Consider the following 26,162-nt stretch of genomic DNA (forward strand, 5'->3'; position numbering starts at 1 on the left):
GGGCTTTTTTCGGGAATAAAGCAAACCGACAAATGCGATCCGAAGGAGATGATGTTTTTCTATTTCAACGACCTAAAGTTTGTTTGTGGCCTTTGGGCCAACACCTGTGGGCGCTCCCAAGTTTATTGATCCTTTTATGAGCCATCAAAGTGACCGCGACCTGAAAGGACTTCGGCTTCTGGGGCTTCTGGGACAGGCAGTAAGTCTCCAAAGGTCCACGTCCACTCAAAGTAGTTTCTTCTCCACGCAAAGTGCCAGAGAAATGTCAATAAATGGCACAAAGAATACGCAGATACAAAGAGAGACAATCCCAAGGAAAAGCCACGCCAATTGGCCACATTAAAAGCAGAGCTTGTAAAAATATTTTCCAGCCAAGTAATGGCCCTGACAGTGAGCCCCACCAGTCCTCGGCCACCAGTCCCCACAGCCAACTCCCCCCTGTCCAGCTGGTCCTCCACTCCACATTCAGGGCTGGCACAGAAATATCCTTTTATGATTTATCCCAGCGGTGGCAGTTAAAAGTTGCACAAACATGCGAGCCAACTATGGCCCCGACCCGCTCTCCGCTCCTCCGCTCCTCCTCCTTCGCAGCCTTCCTTGTATTATCCGGGGACATTTTTAATAAGATTGTGTGGGCGTACCCGTGCTCGTGCCCGTGCCCCTGGCCAAAGCCTGAAGTCTGGGGCCTGGAGAGTGTGCAGGCAGGCATGATACTCGTATCTCCCCCGAGCCCAGGGCTTGTAAGTAAGTTGTTTAAAGTTATTTATGTGTCAATTATTGGGTTTCTGTGCGGCGGCTCCTGGGCCAGCAATCCGAGATTATGGTAGTCCCCGGACCCTCAAAACACTTGGGCAATTCGTGGCGGGCCAAAAGTATTAAATGGTCAAATGAACTCTTTTATTTGATGGCCGGCCCTAAACGACAGCTGGCCAGTACGAATAACGGAGCCGCCAGAAAACTGAAAGAGGAGGACACACATTTGTACGTATGTATATTTGATTCTTCATTTTTTATTTTAAAATATGACAGAGTTATACGAGCGGATACTGGGGAATGGAGGCGACGCCACACATGTTTCCCGCGTTACGTGCCAACTTGAAATATCCGTCTATCCCCCAGGATGTGCCATAGGAGTTCTTGATCAGCCAGTAGTCGCCCCACTCGGCGTCGGTGCCGAAACCCACCACCAGCACGGCATGACGGAGCGATGCCCTGTTCGATCTACAGTTTTCATCCTTCAGTACACCTCTCTTATAGTTCCGGAACGATTGTTGCAGATGGTCGATCGAGACGGCGACGGGGCCAATGTTGTAGACCACTTCGGCGAGTTCCCTTTCATCGGCATTACTCAGGGTCACATAGCCACGCACCCTGCCCGCACTAGTTGACTTGTCGTAGCGACACTCTTCACTCAATGGCACGAACGGATAGGACTCCTTCGTGGCAATGCCATTGTCCCTGGTGTAGTTGAACGCCACGCTCACCCACCCGCCCTCGCATTTGGCGCTGGGCCTGTTCGTACAGTCGAGCAGGTGCTTAGGAGAGAGCTCCACCAGCCGATGATTCTTCAGTGCCAGATGAGCCTCGATGGCCCCCGAAGCAGCGAAGGCCCAGCACGCCAGGCACTCGGTGCCCTGGTTGCCCACCGGCGAAATACATCCCGACTCCCTCCAGTCCTTTCCCTCCGTTATCTGATCGTAATACTTGTAGTTGGACGGAATCGTCAGATTTTGTGTGGGAGCATCCGCCTCAGGCTCGGCGCCATTCGTTCGGAAGGCGAGCAGGTTCTGCTTGGTATCGGAGAACTCGTTGAGTCCCATCTCGTATCCCACTTCGCCCGCTGCAAATCGTATGTTGTGCTCCTGCACCTCCAGTGCTCTCCGTTTGTATATGCCATAGTGGCGTATGTTGTCATTGTAGTTGTACCGCTTGCCGTACTTCTCCTTGAACGCGTTCCATTCCGCCATGGACACCCGGGCAGTGGCGCAAGCGATCCCGAGCAGAAGCAAAAGGAGATGAAAGCCCAAATAACTCCGGGGCAAATTCATTGCGATCTCAACGGGGCAAATATCGCAATATAACTGTGGCAAATCTCTGCGAGCTCGGGCTATTTATTTATGTTCAATGCTTCAGCAATATTTTCACAGTATTCCGACGATAATTGTAGCGATTATTCTTTGGAGCGGACCCCAGCTCGGCTTATCGCTTGGCCCGCAGCTTCGTTCCAGGAATTCCCAAGAATTCCCGGAACCCATGGAGAAAACAGTGATAGGCTGCACTCGAAATTTTTGGAGTTCAAATCACAATACTTGAGTTTTATTAAATTAATTAAATTATTATTTAATTACTAACAATAATGCAAAAACTAAAATTTACATATTTATAAAAGGAACCTGTAAAATTTCACACAGATGTGTCTGATAGGCATGAAGGATTATTCAATAACTATTGAAGCCTCAAAGGGAGAAAAATCCGTGAAATGTACAATTTACTTTGATTTGCAGGAAATATATTTAATCTAAATATGAAAATATTTATTTTCAGTATGAAATATATATATTTTAAATATGAACTATGCACATTTCGACCAAATTATCATATTAATTTGATATATTATTTACCATTTCCACCCTCGGCTCAAATCTATTAGTATAAATATTTAAATCTATTCGAATACAAAAAGAATCGTGTAAATGAAATTATTATTGGTAGTAGCCAGAGGTATCGTTCAGTCGTAATATCATGGATGTCATGCTTATTTGCTTCATTTTTAAATAGAAACAATTTCCAATGATGCGAATAATGTTTTTGTAATTCCATTCGAGCCGCATATCAAACACTCGAACACGCTGCACTTGATGTCATTAGACAAAGGGCGCAGCGCATTTCTAATCTCATTAAAAACCCCACTAAAAAGCCAAATTCCATGTCAGTCACTGTAGGTTTCGAACAAGCTCACTTCTGATAGGGTCTGGCATGCAAAGCGGTGCAAAGCGATGCGAGGCGAAAGCGTTCATGCAGTGTTTGGCGAGTGTGCAAATCATAATCCAATTAGTCAATAAATTATTAATTACAGGACACGCCCCGAATGCATTTAATTGTTGTGTTTTTGTGTGTACTACGAGTATTATGATGGGATTGGATTCGGCATTTACTCCGAGCTCTGCTGCACTCTGAGTATTTATTTCAAAAAGAAAGATGAATTTAAATGACTTTTCTGTCTATATCGATGGCACTATCCATATCCATCCCCATGCATCCATAATTTCCACACAATTGACTCAATTCGCAGGACCAAGCGTCCCACATGATGCACTCACTCTCTCTCCCCCTCTCTCTCTCTCTCTCTCTCTCTCTCTCTGGGCTCATGATTTATGCAGTGCACTCCCAACAGGAGACAAGCGATACTGGGGGGCAGCAGGATGTAAGCAGTAATTTTATTTTCTGTTAATTTTGTCAGACAATCGCAAAACAACTGCATATGCCACAACACAACGGGGCGGGACACAACAGCGGGGGCACTGAATAAAACGAAAATAATACAACAATTTATTTTATTGATGACAATTTCTATCTGCCACTCGGCTGTTTTTGTGCATACGAAATCAGCATCTGCATCAGCATCAGCATCATCAGCATCATCATCATCAATAGAGGGCCAAAAGTATCCCCCACAATGGCCAACTACTACTCCTCGCAATGTGGACCCGCGCGCACATATGGCCCAGCACTTCAATTGCATTATGGACTGGAATACTCCTATAACGAACAGCACACAAAAAATGCTCCCGGCCGAGATGACAGCAAGGGCATTTTTGGAGCCCTCATTGCAGACATTGGTACACCCTGCAGCTAGACAGGGAATACCCATAATACCGATCTGGTGTTCTTCCTAAAACACTCATCTATAAAGTGATATTTCATAGCTCTGGTTTTTAGATCTCCCTGAAATGGGAGACAGGAGATCAGGGAATTTCCGGTCAAGACTGGATGTCAAATCGCATTGAAACGCATAATTGGAAGCTCTGTCATTCTCGAAACAGTTATTATGTGCAATAGATTTCATAATCTATTAAAAAGCTAATGGGATCGAGGACAGACAAATATCAGGGCATACTGCACAAAAGCTCATACACAAATATGCGAGTACGAGTATTTTGTACACAATAATTCGTTGAAGCTCTTTGAAGCGTTGGGTTCACTACCATTGTTGAAATTTACAATTGCGATTCATCAAAAATAGATTAGGTTTTCATTGCAACAATGCATATCCACAACGACACCGACATCGACATCGATATCGTGTGTCGGGGTGTGGGTGGGGGTGGACGAGGACGAGGACACTCCAGAGATACGTATGTCCTAGCCCCTTCCTCAATATTCAATATGTTTGTCATGGGTCGTGGGTCCGGAGTAATCAAACAATGCAATGTTTATTGTAAATCAAAAATGTATCTATGTATGCTTGTAGCTTGAGAACATTATGCAGGAAGTAGGAAGTCATCCGATCCGAACTTCCTTTTGGAAGCTACCAATTTGATATGGTAGCTCCATCTGCGGAGCAGAGACTCTCCTAATGCCGCAAAAATCGCGAGCGAGCTTAAATATTCGAGCGGAGCGAGTACACAAAAGTGCCGTAAAATAAAATACAAAGAGGAGGCAACTTTGAACTTTAAATAAATTTTTTGACTTTGCCTTTGCCGCGGAAAAGTTCTTAAATAAAATAGAATATGAAAGAGGCAAGAGAAAGCAGTGGAAAGGAGGAAGAAAGGATGGAAAAGAAGCAGCAACTAGCACACTTATGTGCAACAGAAAATTCGCTGAAATAATGGGCCAGAAGCCTGGGCATTATTTTGGGCTTAAGCGAGCTCCACAGCGCAGTCATCCAGGATATGGACTCTTGGAGTAAGGAAACGGGGTATGGGCATGGGTATGGGTATGGATATGGGTGTGTATATGGGGGAATGTGCATAAAATTTAATGCCTGCCTCCACATCCTCCTTCGGCGCCTGGTTGTTGCCAAGTTTTAGCAGCAGTTTCTGGAAGGAATATGTCAAAGAGTACGATGGCACATCCTCGACTCTGTTGCATTATGAATGCCGCATAATTTAAGCGCATACTCTCCTGCATGCTACTATCGTACTACCACTACCATGAGAAGAAGGCCATAAGAAGTTTTGCCCGAATCGGAATGGGGAATGGGGGAAAAGTTGCGCTTTAAGGTCCCCGTGCTGTCGCATCTACTAACGATTGCTTGGACCCAGCTTTGGGCAAACCAACTCGACTTGCCACTTCTAGTTGCCCTTCGAAGTGTTTGCTTGACGCTTCCAAATCTCTGCAGGAGGACCTTCCTTGAGTTCCTTGAGTTGAGGTCCTGCTCCTCCTCGCCAGCTGCAGCTGGCAACTCTTCGGCAAACTTTACTCTTTCGTGCGGTGGCCGCAAGTGTCCTGCGTGCGTGCCGTGTCCTCTTCCGGTCAATCGCTTTGTAATGTCCCAGCCAGCACTTGTCCTGCCAGCTCGAAGGACAAGTGCCCGGAATTGAGTCGCTCGAACGTGCCCAACGACAGGATATTACATGCATAAGTGAGTGCTGATGGAAGGCAGTTAAAGGCTGTCTCGGATCATCTGCGATCCACATTTGAATTCCGATATATTTTATGCTGCTTTCACCTCTCTGAATTATTGCTAAATTCTTTTACTGACTTGAATATATAGTGGGATTCGAACGCGAGCTCTTTCTTATGCGGACTGGTGGACGCCAGTCCTGTCCTCCTGGCACTCTGGTAGCTGGTAACTGTCGCAGTGGCCCACATTTCCAATCATCCTCTGCTCACCGCTGGGACTGCACTGGGAGCTGCACTTACGCAGCTGCTCTGATTGCTGGCGGTCCGTAACTCATAGAAGCCGCAGCCGCAGCTTAAAGTGCCACCTTGACACCACTCCACTCCGCTCCACCTCAGCGCTGCAGCTCTGCAGCTCTGCAGCGCGCTGGTCTGACAGTTTTTCTTTAGTTTTACGCGCTGTTGAAAGTCATGAAAAAAGTGGAAAAACAACGCGCCCAGGACGCGCACGTGTGGCAGAGTCTCAGTCTTAGAGTCTCAGTTGCTGTGTGGCATCTTTTGCATTCCTCCTATCCTTGGCTGCCCCCGGTTTGCAGCACGTGCCACACGTAAAACTTAAAAATGCCGCACCAACAGCTGCCGCCAGCTGCAGCCAACTTCTAGCCACTTCCTGCACCCACCGCCCCCGCCCCCGCCATCGCCACCCGCTGCTACCAACTGCAACTGTTGCTATCGATACTCGCACTTGCACTCGCACTCGCACCAGTTGCCGTACCCATTCCCGCAGACGAGCGAGCGTCCTGCCATTCGATACTCTTCACAATAGAGGTCGCGCCGCCACCTTATCGGGCCATTTACGACGTCAAGGAGAGCTCCTCGAGATTTCCAAACCAAATTTCAAAAGTTCTCCAATCTTCCCATGGATGAAACTTGGTGGAAAACTCATGGCTACGGGGCTATTCGGGCAATTTAGCGGTGGAAAAAAATGGTCCAATGGATAAGTCGGCTTGGCGAAGGGCATTAAAGGTTCCTTGTTCAGACTCAAGTTCATCCAGCATCTTGTCTTACTGTGGGGCAAGTGGCGCGAGTGGAGCGAGTGGCAGTGGCATGGCCCAAGTGCAGTGCGTTGGCACTTTTGCGCTTTTGCATATCGCGCTGCCACTCCCTGCGCTGGCTGGCTGGCTGGCTGGCTGTGCATCCTGCGAGTCGCTGCACAGGTTGCCACCGTAATTTACCAACTATATCCGCCTTGTTACCTCTCCCAAGCTCCCAACCCCTGGCTGGGCGACAGGGAAGAGTCGGGAACGAGCACTGTTCAGCACCACCTTCGCTGGCGGGTTCCGGATACGGAAGCGTGCCATAAAAGTGGCATATTTGCCGCATCCTGTTGACAATAACTGAACTGGTCCACGTCCGTGGCGCCCCCACCTCTTTCTCTTTCTCTTCATCTTTCTATCTCTCTGTCTCTCTCTAGCTCGACAGCAAACGATGCGCGATTTTTGGTTACTGTCTGGAAACCCTGGCCGTGTTGCTTTTATCCCCCGGGGAGCACGCTTGGCGACTTTACCAGAACTCGGTTCATTACGGATGGCTTAGCTCGTAAAAAGCGAGCGAATTGAAAGAACATTTGTACGAAGAATTGAACAAACAATTGGCAACTCTATTTCTGAAAATTCGTTGGATGTTCCTGAGATCTTTCAAACAACTCCAACAATTTCGACCAAATTTGGTATGAGAATACCGCTTTTCAGGCATTCCATAAAGTTTTCTATGAGGTGGAAACGCTTGCAATATTTCATGTCTAGAAAAGTTTTTGAATTGAAACGTCGTATGGCTGTAGAGGCGAAATTTTGAAATATATTTTGAGCTTTCATATGTTTCATACGATTATGCAAGAATAAAAGTCCATGCATAAAATATATAAATTTTATGGGAGAATTTTAAAGTTTACCTTTCATTTGAGATCTTAACTCTTGTCTCCCGATAAGGAGACAACCCCAACCCATCGAAAATGGGCGACCATTAATAACGGAATGAAATCAGATGGAAACAGGAACAGACCTACTCTGAAAGAGAGAACTCCTTCTAATAAATATGCCCAACTAAATTAACTGCCCCAAAGATTGACGACAAGAACTCAGCAGAATTCAGGCCTAGAAAGCCCCCACACACCCACCCACACCCACACGCAAACACACACACACAAGGGGGGAAATTTTGTGTCGTAAATTTTCTGAGATTGAGTGGGGCAGAGGCAAGACAGAGGAGAGGAGGCAAAAGCTGACAAACAATTAAAACAATGAAAAGTGGGCAGGCAAACGGTAAAGATCCCAAAGAGACAGGTGTGACCATCCTCCCAGAGTGTGGGGCAGTGGGCGGCGGCAGGTAGATGTTAGGCGGCAATTGTGGGCGGTGTTGAGGCAGTTGGCAGGTGGGTCATGGGTGTGTGGGTGGGTGGCAAGGCATGGCAACTTCATTGCCTAGTAACGGTCTGCTGTCTGCACTTCATCAACTGCCGCTGGCATTTCTCAAGCAATATTCACCCTCTCTGTGTCTATCTCTCTCCCTCTCTCCCTCTTTTTCTTTCACACTCTGTCGCTCTCTCTCACTCGGGGCTGCGCACTTTGCTGTTGTTGCTGTTGAGCTTATTGTTATTCTTGTAGGCTAGACAAAGGTGGTCTCCCTGCCTTCCTGTCCCTGCAGCACCATCATCTCCTGTCGGTTGCCCGCCTGGTGACGACAGAAGGGTCGGGCCCGGGCCGGGCCGCCTTCGAGAATGGAGCAGGTGAGGAGAAATTATTATTTATAAATTGCTATACCCTTGCAGGAAGGGTATAAAGAGTTTGAGCTGGTATTTGCGACGCAGAAAAAAGAGTGGCCTCGACAACCCGCACAGTAGGATTATGTATTCCGTAGCCAGACATTTGAGGAATCACTCTGTGAAATACAAATTGGACGTCTTCGTAGCCTGATATTTTACTCATAACGGCACGGGCGAGCGAAGCTAGTGAGCCGGGGGTTGTCTCTTGAGGCTTAATGCCATAGATCTGCAAAGGGTATCAAAAGATGCGGTGGGCGATGCTGAGTCTTCTCCTATTGTTGATTTTGTACCCATCCCTTTCCCTGCCGACAACACCTTGGCAGTAGGGGCCCACTCTCGCTCCCTGTATTTGGTCTTTTGAATAAAGTTTATGTCGGTGATGGCTCAACTTTCTTCCCTCTTTGCCGCCCCCGCAATCCGCACCTCTGCCAGTGTAGCCGCCTGTATGTCCTCCCATTGTCCTTTCAGGCCTATTGTCTGATAGTTGAAAAACATTTTGCACGCTTTTGGCATCTAACATGAAAATTATTGCGTCTGTCCTGCTTTGGCAGTTCAAGTGCACAGCGGTACAAAGAGCGGGATGGTGGATGGTGGGCACGCGAGAGAGTGAGAGGGGGTGGGGGGGGGGGATCGAGTAGAGCCTGCTGCATTTTTAATTAAATTCAGACTTTTGCAATTGCAAAAATAAAAGCTAAAATGGGAAAAGTGGGGGAAACGGGTAGTGGAAAAGCGCAAAGCAAAAGGAAATACTTGGAGCGTATTTGGAATTTTTCGCCCGCGCACACTTTTCACTTTTTCACATTTCAATAAACAATTTTTATTGCTCTGCTCCTTCGCAAATTAGCTGCTAGGCTGGGAAAACGCCTATCACTCGCTCCTCATCACTCGTCACTCGTCCCCCGCCCCCTCGCCCACCCGTGGGCTCCGCACAGTTGTAATAATATTTTTGCTCCATTTTTTGCGCTGCTTTTCTTACGGAATGGAGTGGAGTTTTCTTTAGATTTTTTGGGAGTCGCTTTTGCTAATGAGTTTTCACTTGATTGAAGCTGGCAGCTTGGACAACATAATATTATTTCAGCACACAGTTCTTAGATATTTTCCGAACATTTACGAAATTTGCCATCAGTCGAAGAGGAGGTCTTTGCTTTGTGGGGCAAAATGTCTGTCATAACCCATTATCTACTCCAAAAGTCCATGAAATGTATGTTTTATGTGGAAGAACTCCACTTTGAGCTCACCAAATTGAATGTGCAGTCCTTTGGGGACGGAGAGCATGAAATTCCATAATGAAATTGTGCAGAAACCAAAGGACATCCGACAGACGACATCCAACATCCGACATCGGACAGACGACAGACGAGGCTAGATGAAAGACGAAAGAACGGGCTGGACACCCACTTAGCCCATGCCCATAGGCCTGTCACGTGCCAGCCATGACCAACTACCCACCAAGCCAAGCCGGACTACTGAAGCTCCTTGTGCTGGTCCTCGTCCACAGCAGCAGCAACAGCAACAGCAGCAGCAGCAGCAACAGCAGCAGCAACAGCAACGGCAACAGCAATCCTTGGGATGTCAATGCTGTTTGCATTTTTCGCATGAAATTGACGTTTCATTTGTTATAATATGCATTGAGGCAACATTTCGATACTCATAAATATTTAACAGACATTCATCTGTTGGGAGAACCGATGAAGGAGCCACAGGCCCAGGACCAGACCGCCTGCACCGGGAGCAATGCGATATCCGCACAATGGCCGGCGAGACGGAGGACCTGGGACACGCGGTAGATGGCCAACAGGGGAGCAAGGGAGTTGGAGTGGCAGTGGCAGTCAAGCTGGAGTTGCTGGAGTTGGTCCTGGAGCTGGCGCTCGATGGCGGGTGGGTGGCTGGCGGAGACTCGTACGTGTGCTTGCACATTATGGTCATAAAAATGCTAGTGCCGCCAAAAGGAGACCCCAGACGAGACTTCTCCTCTGGACATGGGCGTTGACACATGCAACAGCAACAACAGCCACAGCAGAGACAACGGTAAAGGCCTTTTGCAGGAAGCAGAGACTCTGACGTGAAGCGTAGTCAAGTGCATTAATTATTGATTTAAATAATGCCCCCCACTCGTAAGCTGCGTTGTTGGTCGGGAATTCAATCGTCTCCGGACTCCCCGATTCAGGAGCAATATCAATCCGGGGATATTATAAATTGTTCCACAAGGGAGCTGCCTGTGTATCTATGTATATATCTCTGGTTGGCGATATATGTATCTCTATCTCCGACTGGTATTGATTTTCAAATTCCAGCCATCCTTTTCATAACGATACAGAAAGAGAGAGCGCGAAGGCAGCGTGGAAAATCGACGAGGTAGTTCACCTTTTCACACGCACTGTTTGTTTTCCGTTAAATCGAAACAATCAGCGCTAATTGGAAATTTAACAGTTCATAAAAAAGTTTCCCACACCTTTTTGTACCGCACCGTACCGCACCGTGCCGCACCGCACCTCTTCCCCCCTTGACGTGTGTAGACGCCGTAGTTGACCCAAATAGCGCTTTGAGCACCGGAGAGACGCAAAGCCTAAGCCTGCGAGCCCCACTCTACCGCTAGTTTTTTTGCAGAGAGGTGGTTTTTGTGTGTGTGTGAATGGGGTGTTTGGAAGGGGCTGTTGCAACTTGCAACTGCAGATGTGTCTGCATTCATACATCAACGAATGTGCACACACATTAAAAAACTATCAGCGTGTGTGTTTCATTTCACTTTCGAGTTGCTTTCATCGCTCTCTCCACCCCCCTACCGCTGCCTCTGCCTCGCCACCGTCCCAGCCCCTGCCAGGATAACACTAATTTCGCACCACTAATTACAGTTTTTTAGTCGAAACCTCTCCCTCATTCCCACACTTTGTGTAATTATGCGAAGTGAGTTTTGCTACTTAACTCAGTTGGGAAATATCGTTATAAAAATTACACCAACCAAATGTTGTGTTTGGTTGGAGGTGGGAAGACGGCGGTGGGGATCGGGATGTAGTTCTTCTAGCTGTTGCTAATGTTTTTGCCATTCCTGCAGTTACTTTTCATTTAAAAGGACCCAAAAGAATGCAGGAGAGAGCTTGCGAAAAGTGTAAATTAAGTGCAACATACTCCTTCTTTGCAATGAGCAAACGAGGTTAATAGTGGGAGCACGAATCTCAAGATGTGTTGGGAAATATGTGTAAGAACATACGTATAATTGGGAGCTATCCGCAGACATCTCTGTGGCTCAGCTTCCTTCTGTTCCAAATATACAGAATACCCTTGAACTCTGCTGGGAATACCGGGGTTACCGAGGTGAAATTATGAGTCGAGCATAACTTCTCCTAACTTGTTTAGGCGCCTGGCAGTATGCTATGCGAACTTAATTTTATTTCGTTCCGTATTCCACCTTCCTCTAAGGAAGGCCTCCGCCTGCGCCTCCACCTCCGCTTCCGACTGCAATTGGTGGCTGCTGCAGCCTGCTGCAGGCAAAGGCCAAATCAATTTCAATTCTATGGAAGTTAAGTCCGTAAGTTAAGTCGAACTAGTGCCAGACTCTAGTACAATATACTATACGAGCCAGCCTGCCTGCCTCAAATTTTTCGCCGGAGACGGGGGCCCATCAAGACATAACAAGACACGGCAACAAGAGCAACAGCAAGTTTTTTGGCCAGGTGGTGCCACAAGCTACACCTCACTCCATGCCTCCATGCCCCGTGCCCAAAGCCTGTGCTCAACCAACAAATAAGTAAGAAAAACTTTTCTATGCAACAAGAAACAGTTTTTGGCCTCACTCCGCCCGCCCCCACATCGCATCGCAGGAAAAGCCCTTAGGCTCGGCCCGCGCAAAAGTCGTGCGGGAAAATAGAAAAACTTGGCGGGATTTTTAAATTGAAATAAGCTGCAGGTCGCAAGTAGCAAGTAGCAAAGATTAAGCGCAGAGTTTAAGAGGGCAGACGCGGACGTAGACGCGGACGCGGCGGAATCACTAGACGGAATGGAATGGAGATAGAGGGCAAGGGCAAGGGCACAAAAGAGACAAAAACCCCGTCGTAATAATCGCTTTAATTACAATTAAAACGGAACTGTAATCACATCGTATCGTTGTTGGTGCTGTTGTTTTTACTATGAAGATGAATGACTGCCCATCCATCCAGGACAGTCGGGGTCGTGGTCGGGAGGACAAGGACGAGGGACAGGACGAATGAGAGGCAGAGCCGTAGTCAGGACCAGGACCAGGACCAGGCTCAGACCCAGACCTGGGCAGACAGAAAGGTGAGTCGTCAAGGAGGTGGGAACGGACAGACAGACAGACGGACGGACGGACGGACGGACGGTGGAGCTCTCTGGTAGAGTCAAAGTCGCGAAAGTAAAATGCTATTATAATGCTAATGACGTTTAATCGTTTTTGGTTGAAGATTCCTGGGAGCTCCACAATTTGCATAAAGTTGAACCGTTTAGTGGCCGTGCAGTGGAGGAGCATTGGAACTTTACCGAGTTTTCCAGTCACTTAAAGCGATAAAGTGGCCAGAAGTTTTTGCCTACTCCACTGGGACGACGAGGGCTACGTTCACGTTCACGTTCACGTACAATGTATAATGTACGTATCATAAAAAACGACTGAAACTTTCAATTATTTCGATGAAACCAAATATATTTGAGTTTTCCAACTTTGGTTCCTTCTAAAACTTTTTTCGAGTTCAAAAACCACTTGATATATTTTAGTGTTGGATTATCCATACATTTCCTTCCGTTTGTCTTCCATGGCACATCCGAGTAATACAGACTTGATTCAAAAAAAAAAATTATTATTATTATTTGTAATATTATCCTAAAAGTTAGCCTTTGGGCTGGGAGCTGAAACGAGAAGAGAACAGAATAGTAGATGTTAGTAATTAGGCAACCATTTTAGGCAGGGAGGGAAAGGACCTTAGCTTATCGATCAATTCAAGAGAGTTATTCAATTTTATAGCCGTTTGCCCCCACCCGTTGGAAAGAGCCCCCAATTAACAATTCCCATCACAGGCAATAAATCAATTTTAACGACCATTTCGCCTAATTAAAAAGCCTCACAAAATATTAGTCGTAAAAAAGTTTATGACACTCGTTTCGGGGTCCTTTTTGCCCCTTTTGCCGCACCCAAGTGCCACAAAATGTAGCAGGCAATTAGGCGCCACACAAAAACACCAAGAACCAGAACCAGAACTAGAACCAGAGGCCGGGAGGCCAGGAGGCCAGGAGGCCGGGAGGCCGGGAGGCCGGAGTAAATGACACAGAATGAAAGACAAATATTATTACGGGGACAGATGAGAGTCCGAAGTCGGAAAAAAAATATACTCATGTGCAAGTGGGAAAATTGTACTGCATTGACAGTTTTCGAACACTTGGCCAAATAACTGGATGGGTGACACCTGCCACGACCCAGGGCATCTCTGGCACCCCTGCCAATCTCCCTATACTGCTGCGTATGGTAAGAAGCGAACGGGTTAGACGGGATGGACAGGACAGGACAGGGCAGGACAGGACAGGACAGTACAGGCATGGATGGAGAGAGAGGAGACCTTCTAACCGCTTGCTTGACACGTTGTTAACTTTGAGGCTACAACAATGGAGAAGAGGAAAAAATTCTTGGGCCACACAGACACAGACAGAGACACAGAGGCAGAGGCAGAGGCAGAAGCACGACCAGGATTCAGAGGCGAGAAATAGCAGAATCTACTGCTCCTTGACATGTGTGTGGCCTCGACAAAAAGAGAACCGCAGGACGAGAGCAGAATGAGAGTACGGAACCGGAGCAGGATGAGCTGGCAGCAGGCAGCCAGAGGACGCTGTGGATTTTACGCACTGCTAAATAAGCAATTTGCAAAATGTCCAAACCAATAACATAACAAATGACACAGTGGCTGCCCCAACTTTGCGGTCTGTTCTGCCACTGGCTGCACAAGGAGACACTCGAAGGAGGCACAGTGTTCCTACCAGTTCGGTTTGGTTCTGTTCGGAAGATGGGAAACTGCAGCTAATGAAAATTAAGGCTAAGGCTGTGGCTGTGGCTATGGCTCGATGATGCGATGGCTCGATGGTGCGAGGGTGCGATGGTGCGATGGAAAGTGTGAAAGTTTTTCCTGCTAAAGAAACATTTCCGCTTCGAACTGTTAAAGGGGTTTTGGAGTGACGATCAAAGTGGATTATTCAAATGAAGCTTCCCGGCCGGAGAGCAGGGTTATTTCCCAAAGAAAACTGGGGGTACTCCAAGGTGCACAAAGGGACAACTTAACTGCGATTACCACTCATCATCATAGCTCTACCTTGATTTGAGAAAACGGATCTCTTGAAGCTCTAAAGTTAGCTGTTGTTCAACCTCTTAACTGCCGGATGAAGCACCCATTGGAGGGCCCTTCACCTTTGTGCTCCAGGGCAACCTTCTTGTCTTCTCGAAACAATGCCTCCCACACCCACACCCACAACCAACACCAAGTCCAACAACACCGCCCATCCCCACCACGCCCGGATGCGCTCCGGTCGATGCGATGCGATGCGATGCGATGCGATGCTGGCATTGTGGAAATCTCATTAATTGGCCCCGGCACCGCAAAGCGAAAGGACAATAACATGTCGGCAGGATAATGGACAAACTTTGGCCTAAAAGCGCACTTTAAATATTAAAGGCCACCAGCATCTGTGGGTGGGCCCTTCACTTGGCTGCTCATTCTCCGGCCCTGGGACAACGTCAACACAACCGCAAAACATCAAACTGCCGGACTGTCCGAACTGGACGGAGATGGAGCGGGCAGTGGGCAGCGGGCAGCGGGCAGCAGGCAGCAGACAGCAGGAGGGATTCCTCCGAGGCTGGACCCAGTCTACAGGTCTGTGGCGGAGGCTAAACGCAAAAGCGTATAATTTACAGCACACCTTATCGGGGGATAGGAGGAAAAGGAGGAAATGAGTGGGTCGAGTGGGGGGGCAGCGTGGTTCCTGGCTGTGGGTGGGTGCCGGTGCTTGTGACAGCCACTGACGCAGGGGGCGTGGCCAACACCTACTGCAAGACTGCTGAGAACGATGATAACCATGGCGCTGATGATGATGATGATGATGATGAGAGTGCTGATGATGATGATGATGGCATTGACAACAGGGACATCGTCGTCTGTTTATGAATATACCGCTGACGAGCAGAGGATGGGGCCCCTACGCATAATTGGCGTAGGACATCTTGGAAGCCCCCATGTGGGGTAATGTGTGAGAGAATGGACAGGGATAGGGATGGGAACAGGGACAGGGACAGGGGGACCAGACGTGCCCGGAAATCAACTTAACACAACCGCAAAAGCGCAATCTCCTTTTTGGGGCGGCCCCAACAGCAACCCCAAACCCCAGCTTTCTTATGCCAGGGTTTTGCTTTTGTGTGTTGGCATTTCTGGATAATTGGTGTGTCCATGTTTGGGGTCCTAGTGCCTACGACCAGTCGTAGTGCTGGTCCAATTCCTATTGCTAGTCGGGGGTCTCTTCAACTCCCAGGGTCCCGGGGTCCCCGACTGCACATTAAGTTGCCGCTTTGCCTCTCACAAATTGACTTAATGACGCTTTGGTGCAACTGCAATCCTGCCTCTGTCTCCTGCCTCTGCCGCTGCCTCTGCCTCCTGCGCATTTCCGCTGTTGTGGTGCCATTTTGTTCGCCCTTTGGTTTTACGCATTCGGATTTCGAGCAGGAGACGGAGATCGAGCAGAAGATAGTAGAGCGGGAGATGGAGATGGAGCAGCAGCTGGATACTATATGCAACTGGAGCCGGTTGTCTGCCTCCATCGCCATCGCCATCTACAGCTCCAGCACCAGCTCCAGCGTTCCCTGTGGTTGGCTGCTGGTGGCTGGTCGGAGGTCAAGTCGGTGGTCCCTGTGGTCTCGTAATCATGTGGTAATGTGTCTCGCTGACCTTTTTCCATGCAACATTTCCATGCGCTTCTCGCTCGGTTTGTGTTTGCGCCATTTCCCAGTTTGGCGCCTTGAAGTACGCCATGGAAAACAATAAATTACTCATGCACACTAGGAGACGTGTCAATATGCAAAGTGAATGCGGTTGGTTGACACCCATGGGGTGTCGAAAGAGCTCTGTCCTGGTGCTGGTCCTGGTCCTGGTCCTCGCCCTGGTGTCGTGGTGTCCTGTGCCACACAGAGTGACTCATGGCTGAACGACGTGTCCAGCCCTACGACAGGCCAGGGTCTTAACTCCAAGGCTCTATTAATATCTCAATGGACTCTCTGTCCCCGTAATCCTATCCCTAATCCCCCACCCGCTTACCCAAATCAATTGTCAAATCCGAAACACATTATCGAAATTAAATGGGACCCAGTCAAAGACCCGGATTTCGCTCTCAAAGTTTTTGATTTACCTACTGAACAACTGAACAAAAACCAACAATACTCGTAACTCAAGTTAAACAAAAGCGGAGGGGGGAGGCAAACAATTGGGAAATTGTAAAATATTAAAAACATCCAACAGCCAAAGAACATGACGTTGGGGCGCCTGTTGTGTTGTAATACCCTTTCAGATGATACTATGATTATTATCAGATATTTGCAATGCCATATAGACCCAGATTCTTGATTGGAAGACTAGTCGTTTGGGTAGTTTTTATAGGGATTTATTTAATCAAAACAAATCAATTTATTCTATTTATTATCTGCAAGGGTATCCATCGAAAGTGTGTGCCCCGCAGCAAAGCCCTATCTTTTCCTATTTTCCCCATTTTTGTTAGCTATTAATCAAAGCAAATAGCTACGGAGAAAATAAATATTTAATTACCACTCAGCCACAGCAGCAGCAGCAGAAGCAGCCACAAGAAGGGCTCTCCTGAAATTTGCATTGCCTATCGCAGGGCGGATAGCCCGAGCTGTAAGCTGGGGCTGGGATATTGCTAGGCTGGAGCTCGCTTTGTTTTCTTTGCATTTCATTAGGGAAATGCATAAACAGCGAGCTCCTCTCCCACATCCACATCCACATCCACAACCACTCCCAATCCCAATCCCCCTCCCACTCGAGTGCCTTTGCCATTCTCTTCTGGCTTTCTCAAGAACTGTTGCATACCTGTAGGCGCAGTCAGGCACCGTATGCTGTCATCATGTTTCCTGGTGATTTGTGGCAACATTCTGAGGAATTTTGCAGCATTCCGGCAGGCCTCCGAGAAGCAGCGTCTGCAACCTGCACTAAGGGCCAACATTTTGATTGAGTCGGGAGACAAATCGTTGTGGCAGCTAATGTAATTAGTCTGTTTTTGTCTCTGTGTCTTCACCGAACACCCTCTCTCTCTCTCGCTTCTTCATTCTATCTCTCTCTCTCTGTCACAGCTGGTCGCACTTTTAGTGGTAATTAATTGTGGAACCCTGAATAAACAATCTGCCAAGTCGAAGAGACAGTTGGCTGGAGGCAGCAGGCTTTCCCGTTTCGTTGAAATGGAAAACGCATTCAGCAATTGATATTTTGATTTTTTTTTGCCAAAAACCTCTCTTCCTCTCTCTCTCTCTCGCCCTTCCTCTTTTCCTCTGTAATTTATTTATAAATGCTGTGTGCTCTGCCATCGTTGCCGCAAAAAGCCACAGAACAGCACAAATATTATTTGCCTTGCTTTTCGGCATTTACGGCAATCAATTTTTGTGGCCAGCCAAAATATATACGATTCGAGTGGGAGTCGAGTCGATTTGTGTGGAGAGGAGTGCAGTGGAGTGGAGTGGCCTCAAGTGGAGGAGTGGAGCATCCATGTCCTTGATGACTCGCAAGGCTCAAAATATTACCAAAACCATTTTGTGCTGCTGCTGCTGCTGCTGCTGCCAGTCCATCAACATCAGCATCAACGTGCCTGGCAAAATGTGCGGTGAAAATGTTTAGAAAACAATAAGAATGGTTTCTCTAATTGGCACAAACCCAAAACATTTGGCCAAAACGGAATATATTTTCAACATAATCTTGGGTAATTCAGATGACACTCCGCCCCCTCCCCCATCCGTCGCCTCGTCTGAATTCTGCTGCATTTGCAACTTAATTACCAGCCTCCGGCATTTTCATTAGCTTACGAGACAATTTATTTGCAGAACGAAACTTTGCAGCGAAAGAAAGTGCGCCGCCCCTGATTGTCAAAGTGACGTCGAAAAGGCAAAGTTCAAAGTTCGGGCACTAATGATGATAATTTTTCGCAAGCAAAACTTAAACAACTGTCGCGCAGCGGAGCAGAGCAGAGCGGAGCGGCACAACTTTGCAACAGCAGCTTTGCTGCAACACAGCATCCAAGAGGCAAGAGTCAAGAGGCAAGAGTCAAGGCGAGGCAATCAAAATTATTAATTTAGGAAAACGAAACGCGCTCGAGCAGGCCAAATCCGAAAGGTAAATCTGGCGATAAATTCTGTGCAATTATTTTTGTTTCATTTCATCCTTTGAGCAATCTGCAATCTGCGGCGGCAGATGGCGACCGACGTGTTTTTTTTGCACGCCGGCACGCCTGATTGATATGCAGGATAGTCAGAGGGCATTGCAGGTCCGTATCGGGTTGCGGGCGCGGACAATAAGTATCTAAAGAAGCATCCACCCGCCCATCCATCTGTCCACCCATCCATCCGTCCATACCTGGGGGCCTCATCAGCATGGTTTGGTTTCCATGATTGCAGTCAGTGCACGTCGGTCTGGAGACGCGGCGCGTCATCAGTTCCTTTGACATGTCCTCCGGCCATTAATACGAAGGAGATACGACTACGAGGCATCCAAGACGAGGTCGTGTGTGTCTGCGCGCTTCCGTTTTGCCTTCCGCTTTTCAATCCCCAGCCTCCTGGCAGCCACCAGCCACCAGCCCCCAGCCCCCAGCTACCTCTGAAATTAACCTGCCCCCAAGTGGCTGCCTCCCACACGGCTCCCACACGGCTCCCACACGACGGGGTTGGCAAATTTCCAATCGCAGACGGAAGCATTTCCCCAGTCATCAGGCAACAGCGGAAGCCCGGACGAGGCGAGGCGCCTCCTCCACTGGAGCTCATTAAAAATGCAGCAGTGCCATGAGACAGAAGCAAGGCTCAGCCGAGACTCCGGACTCCGCCTCATCAATGTCTCTGCTTATTGCATAAAATGCCATATTAATGGCTGTCAATATTGATACTACTCATAGTTATAGTCATCGACATATGCCCAGGCCTAGGCATCGTCATCCACAGCCACTTCCACAGCCACTTCCACTGCCACTGCCACAGACATGGCCATAGCCATAGCCACAGCCACATCCATATCGCCATCCTCTGGACAAGTTCTTTGTGTGCGCCAGGCTTGGGTTAACATTATTATACAGAAGGCAGAAGGAGTACCCAGGGTCCTCCAGGGTATATCGGGGCTGCACGAGGAAGTTGCAAGACCATAAATTATGCACATATATCCCTCACATACGTATCCGTTGCAGCGGCGGACAATGTGTTCAGGAGCTTTGGGAGGAGTCAAAAGGGAGCTATTGGGTATCCCGCATTCGATCACCATTAAACACATCCTGGCTGCCACAATTTCTGTAGCCAGATGTTAGATTTGCTTCGATACATGCTTCGATGATGGCTCTCTCTGTTCTGTGGCTTTGGCATATCCTTTTCCACATAACCCCCATCCTGATGCTGCCTGACTACTGCTGCCTAACTGCTGCCTGGCTGCTGCCTGTTGCTGGTTTTTGTGGCCCTTTCAATTTGGGCGTGGCCCCACTACACACCATTCAAAGTTATAATTATGTTGATTGGCATATGCATTTCATTAGATGATGGACCTGAATGGAATGCACTCAATCACAAACCGAATTCCCAGAGACAAAAGCCAGATGATAAATTCATACGGAAGTCTTGTGGAGTTTGTTTCGGTTTCCATAATTTGTCAATTGCAATCTGCTCCTCCAGTTTAATGAATTAGTTTTGGCGCTTAATTTGCAACGCAGCCAGCCCTTTAAGCTGTACTCGTACAGCCCAAAATCAATCCCAAGCCCAAGCCCAATCCCAATCCCAAGCCCAAACCCAAGCCCCACTTCAATGTTTGCCGATTGCCAGTCTCTCCCAATATTAGTACAACATAATCACTCTACACACTCTACGACGAGGCATAGAGACTACAATATACATATGTTCCGAATACATACGACTATGTGTCCGTTTCGACCCCAAACGACAAACTAGTCCCCGACTATTCCCCCATCAACGGCCATGGCAGCACCACCAACTCCACCAATACCACCACGCAGGGGCAAAAGTGTAAAAGTCAATAGGAAAACAAAGGAAAATTCCCAAAATAAAATCAACAGAAGCTTTTCCAAATATTTTGGCAAAAGTGGAAAAGCGAGAGAAAGATGGCGGCGTATTAATCAAATAAATGCATTTTGATTATACAAACAGCGCGAAAGTTTGGGGCCTGCTGATGTGCCTGCCACACACACACACACACACACAAACACACACTGTGTGCTGCCCCTCCCCCTCAGCATCGCCCACACCCACTCCCTCTCTGTAGCTGTCTCTGGGAAAAAACTGATTTCGAAAGTTACGATCCTAAGCCCCGTGCAGTAGCTGGCAAAATCCATTAAACTTTTACGACTATTGTAAACATTAACTTGCATATGCATTTTATGTGCAGAAAGGGGCCGCGCGCTCCGGCGGGGGCATGCAATACTTTTTAGCGCCGCCATTTAAAACTTGCCCCATTGACGGGGAGAGTCAGAGTCCTACGAGAGCCGGAGAGGCGGAGACCCGGAACGAGTGCATAGGGAGTGCGTATATCAGCATCCTCAGACATTGTAACCAACTGAGATTTGATTTTTTGAGCGGAAATGCGAATGGGAACGGGAACGGGCTCGGGAACGGGCACGGGAACGGGAACGAGAACGGGCGGAAGTGTGGAAAGTGTTTGGGAAATCTGGCAGGCTGGCAGCAGGCACTCAGACAGCCAAAGGGCGGTCTCCGTTCAAGAGTGGGCCTCTGTGTGGCATCCTAGACAAGGAAATGTTAAGTTTATTTACTGTGAATTCCGAATAGTAATGGCGATGGGGGTACTACGATGGGATGCATGGACAATAATGCCACTGGGATGTCATATTTCTGCAATTTATCGATCCTTTAAAATACACACTTCAATGGGATGGTGTTATCCTCGATGATGCTGCCAGCCCCGCTGTTTGGCCCCGTTTAATGCTCATTTCGGATCAAAAGTATCTTTTGTTGCCCATCGTGTCATCAGCTGCATCCATAAAATGATAATTTATGGCAAATTTATAATGTTGTAAGTGCCAACAAACTTGCTGTAACTATCCATAAAAGGTCGGACACGCCACCCACTGTGCTGGAGGCTCCCTCGATTCCACTTTCCAACTCAAATCCGAGGCTGCGTCTGTGCTCGTAAAGCAACTTGGCCCAAACCATAGATAAGAGTGGGGTGTCGGGTGCCCTGCTGGTACTCGGGCTGGTGCGGGCATCAACATCGGATGGGTGCATGGATGTATAGGAAGGGCAGCCGCAATGGCATCTAAAGGGCACACACCAAAGGCGTCGCTGCATAAATATTACAAAATCGTAAATACACACGCTCCATGCCGACGACGCTTTGGAGAGTGCCAGAGTGCGAAGCCATTCGCACAGTTGCAGCTACTACTAGTTACAGATGCGGATATAGATACAAATACAGATACAGATAGATACAGATACAGATACACACACAGTTTGAACTTGGTTGGGCACTGCTGTGGTGTCATCGAGGCAATCTGCCTATGAAGGCTACACACATGTCTCCATCTGTGACACCCTTCTCCCGAACCCAAGCCCAAGAGTCAATTTGTACATTTACCCTTAGTATAATGATCATTGGTTAATCAACATTCCGATGTTAGTAAAGGACAAAAAGATGCACATTTTGGTGGCCGGAACTCCACTAGATTCCGAGTGTAATTGATCCTTTTGTTGCTGATTTGATCCAAGGCAAAGTAATTTCCCCTGCATTTTACCAGCAAATCAGCTGTTTTGTTGCAACGACATATATATATTGAATATCTATATTGAATGTGGGGCCAAGGGCTATCCAGGGTGCTAAACGTTCGCATATCCGGCACGCAGCTCTTTCATTTTTGCCCTTTCGCCACAGCTCGTCAGATGGCCAAAGTGGCCAAGTCCGAGGTCTGAGGTCCGACTCCGAGTCCGAGTCAAAAAGCACAGCTTGGAGCTGCATGGCTCGTTTTTTGTTCTAATTTTGAGTTTCGCCTGCGCTTCGCCCATTGTGGGCCGTGCCGTCAGTTAGCTCTTCTATGGGGCCTATTCGGTTTTGGAATAGAGGGCTTTGGGAGTGGGACTTGGCTCCTGTCATGTTGCAGAGTCCTAGGCATTTTATTTATGCGTGAAATGCTCTCAAATCTCCAAACTTGCATCGTTCCGTCCGGTCGTGTGTGGCTGCGTGTGTGGCTGCGTGTGTGTGTGTGTCTGGGGTCCACTTCAACGTCCGGAAATTAAAACTTTTTTATGGCTCTGGCATTTTGTGTGTAAATAAAACTCGAAATTTAAATATGTGTATGTGTGTTGCTAAATAAATTGGTCAGGGCAATAAATTTCTAGAGCACACCCAGCGCCAAACTAGTTCAAGAATTTCTGGCCAGAGCATAAAAGCTATGAGCATTACAACATTTTTGTAAACGATTTGCACATTCGCATTCCCTCAAAAAATCAGGAAGATCATCACACATTCCGTAGATTTACAAGAGAGCTCTCTGTCCTGTTCTGTCCTCTCCTGCTGCAATCCATCTAAATTCTAGCATGGTTTTTGCTCCTTAGACTAGAAGTTATTACCGAATGCAACACCGTGCTGGGCTGATTGAAAAGCTATCCGCCGATCCTTATAGATAACACTCGTAATAAATTATGCTCCACTCACCACTCCTTTGTCGATTCAATCATATTTGAGCATGCGGCATGCGGCATGCGGTCTATTGCGGCGCTCATTTCTCTGCGATGAGCAGCAGTATCTTGTTCATCAACTCATTGGCCACAGTCTCATTGAGGGTGTTCAGTCGGGCTGCCAGAAAGTCTCCGAATTTCATGTAGAGCAGTTCCCTGGGGCTGGGCAGATGCCGGGACTGGGAGCGCCCGCCTCCTACCGCACCCACTCGCGTGTAGCTGCTGCCTCCGGGCGAAAAGCGGCCGTCGGGCCCCATCATATCCACATCTACCACTGGGGAGTAGCGGCCTGTCTCGGTGTCATCCTCGTCGTAGTCATCCAGATCCTCGTCCAGGTCCCCAGCATCGGCATCGATGAGCTCGTTGTTCGCGTTGATGATGAGACGTGGTGGGGACGTGGCGTAGATCGAGGCGCTCTTGGGTGCCGGCACCTGCAGGCGCGCCTTCAACTGCTGCTTGGTCTGCGGACGAATGGTGGCCAGCTTTGTCCCGCTTCCCAGCCCGTCCGCATTCTCTGGAGAGCCTGGCTCGTCCTTGATGTAGATGGAGGGCGAGGAGCTGCAGGAACGTGAGCTGGACAGCACCTGGGCGGGAGATGCAGGCGCGGCGGGCACTGCGGAAGTTGTGGCGGACGGTGGCTGCTTGGGAATGGCACTCAACGAGGTAAGCGTCACATCCGGCTGCAGCTGGAGGGCCTGCAAATGTTGGGCCTGCGGCAGCAGTGCGGCAGGCAGTTGGCTGAGGCTGGGCAGGATGGTTGCAGGATTCGACACTGACGTGACGTTGGTCTTTGGCTGCGGCAGGGCCAGAGCCTGCGGCTGCGGCTGCGGCTGATTGTTGGGATTGTTGGGATCGCTTGGGGCAAAATATTGGTACTCATCCATTGCCACGCTGTTGTTGTTGTTGCTGTTCGAGTTGTTGTTATTGTTGTTGTTATTGGTAGAAATTGACCTGGTGGCAGGATCAGTGGGGCCCTGCTTAACGCGCTCCCGTGATCTGCAAGAGAAAGAGAAAGTGTAAGTCGCAGCTCCTAAAGCGTCCTCAATAAAAAAAAAGCTTACTTCCGCTCTCGTATCACCTCCTTGAGAAAGGCCATGGCATCGTAGTACTCCCACTTGGACTTGAACCGCGTGGTGCCCAGCATCTTCTCGTGGTTCAGCTCCCGGCGGAAGATCTCCCGCAGGGAGGTGAAGGTCCGTTGCACCCGCTCGCCGGTCACGTTGAACATGCGCCCCAGCTCGTTCCACTTGATGGCCTTCTTCTTGTCGGAGCGCTTGTAGTGTGGCAGGCGGCAGTCCCACAGGATGGGATTCAGGCGCACTAGCTCGATGAGTCGGCGCTTTTCAATGTTGTGGCGCGAAAAGGCCATTTCGTGCTGGCTCTCTCTTACGACTTTGGCGCGCTCCCTTAATCCCTCTCTCGGTGCGCTCTCTTAGGCGCTATTAACGTTAACTTCTGACGTGCTACCACTACCAAAATGGTGTTTGCGCATGTCCGACTTTTGGTACACTTGTCGGTGAGAGTTGTTCGAGTGTCCGCTCGCGCGCGTGTGTGTGTGTGTGTGTATGTGTGTGTATGTGTTTGTTGGCCCACTGCGGTGGGATGCTGCTGCACGGATGCTGCTGAAAGTAGGAGGGAAAGAAGTGAAGTGAGAAAATCGTTAATATTAGTTTATGCCCTGATGGTCCATGGCCGTTGCATACTTTTCGGCGCTCTTCTTGAGTCCCGAAAGGGTAAGGGTCGTCGCCGAGGTCCTTGAGGCTGGTTAGGGAGTTCAATGAACCTAAGCCTGAACCTGGAGAGAGTTCGAGTCCTGGGCGCGAAGGTGGGTTTGTATTTGTTTTAGAAATAAATTCAATTGACTTTGGGGGGAGCAGTAGATGATTGAGATAATAAACAGTAGAAAACAATGTAAATATTAAATTGATTACGAGCAAAATCAAATGATAGAACAATAGCTGGAAAATTCGCTCTAACTCGCCTTCCATCCAGGTGTACTGACTGTACCGTACCACCTGAGGCACTGTTTCTGTTTCTGTTGGCACACCAAACCCGCAAATCTATATTTTCCACTTGTATACAAATCAAAGTACTCTGTGAGTTGGCTGAAATCAAAAACCCCGCCGCAATCGTATAACATAAACAATTGTGTGTGTTTGTGTGTGCGTGTGCTGTTGTTTCTGCGAATCCGAGTGATTCGACATGGAACTATTTATTTATTTATTTGGTTATCTTATAAGAACTTTTTGCTGACGAGAGCGAGGCTAGAAAAGAGTCTAACTGCGCTAGAGGCATAGCAAAAGCTATCTCCTGAATACTGCCAAGAGAAGGATCTCTACTAGTTCTACTAATCATTGGAAATCGACCAGATCGGATCGACTGAATCCTCCTATATCAATCAAAGGAATGTTTTGGCATAGGCAGGAAAGATCCTCCACCCAAACCAAGCTCTTTTTTTAAATATTTTCCCTTTGACTCTCGTCTTGAATGCACTTTGAAAGCAGTCTTTTTGTTTCTTTTTTTTTTTTTTTTTCTTTGCCAATTTCATTTACTTATTTTCAACGATGCTGCAATGCACATACGAGTCTTCGTACACTTGTTCGGGCACACACTTTAGTCTAAAAATAAATGTATTTGCCACGCATTTGCCGCTGATACCAAAAATCGAGAAACACAACTAAACGCAAATTTACGAACTGGCGAACGCATTTGCTGATTATTTGCAACTCGAGAAAAATCTTTCTCTTTAAGGGGGAGTAGGGGCGGGAGGGCACCCCACATTCAATTAGATTTTTAAATATTTTTTGTTTTGGAATAAATGCTTGCCTGATTTCGGGTTCGGGTTGGTTTTAT

The 26,162-nt window shown here is 48.0% G+C and overlaps 2 protein-coding genes across 2 annotated transcripts; both read right to left on the reverse strand.

Annotated features, from left to right (window-relative positions):
- Window positions 1–974: 974 nt before the first annotated feature.
- Window positions 975–2,095, reverse strand: CtsL3 (Cathepsin L3). Its single transcript, XM_002134816.3, has one exon. The coding sequence runs from the start codon at window positions 2,046–2,048 to the stop codon at window positions 1,032–1,034; it is 1,017 nt and encodes a 338-aa protein (XP_002134852.2). The 5' UTR covers window positions 2,049–2,095; the 3' UTR covers window positions 975–1,031.
- A 10,912-nt stretch (window positions 2,096–13,007) lies between these two features.
- LOC4812999 (myb-like protein AA) lies at window positions 13,008–24,931 on the reverse strand. The gene is made up of 3 exons (XM_033383351.1): window positions 24,371–24,931; window positions 23,287–24,305; window positions 13,008–13,237 (listed from the first exon to the last, which is right to left on the reverse strand). The coding sequence occupies exons 1-2, from the start codon at window positions 24,676–24,678 to the stop codon at window positions 23,351–23,353; spliced, it is 1,263 nt and encodes a 420-aa protein (XP_033239242.1). The 5' UTR covers window positions 24,679–24,931; the 3' UTR covers window positions 13,008–13,237; window positions 23,287–23,350.
- Window positions 24,932–26,162: the final 1,231 nt, after the last annotated feature.

The sequence above is a fragment of the Drosophila pseudoobscura genome, chromosome X (genome assembly GCF_009870125.1).
Source record: "Drosophila pseudoobscura strain MV-25-SWS-2005 chromosome X, UCI_Dpse_MV25, whole genome shotgun sequence".
Classification (NCBI taxonomy): domain Eukaryota; kingdom Metazoa; phylum Arthropoda; class Insecta; order Diptera; family Drosophilidae; genus Drosophila; species Drosophila pseudoobscura.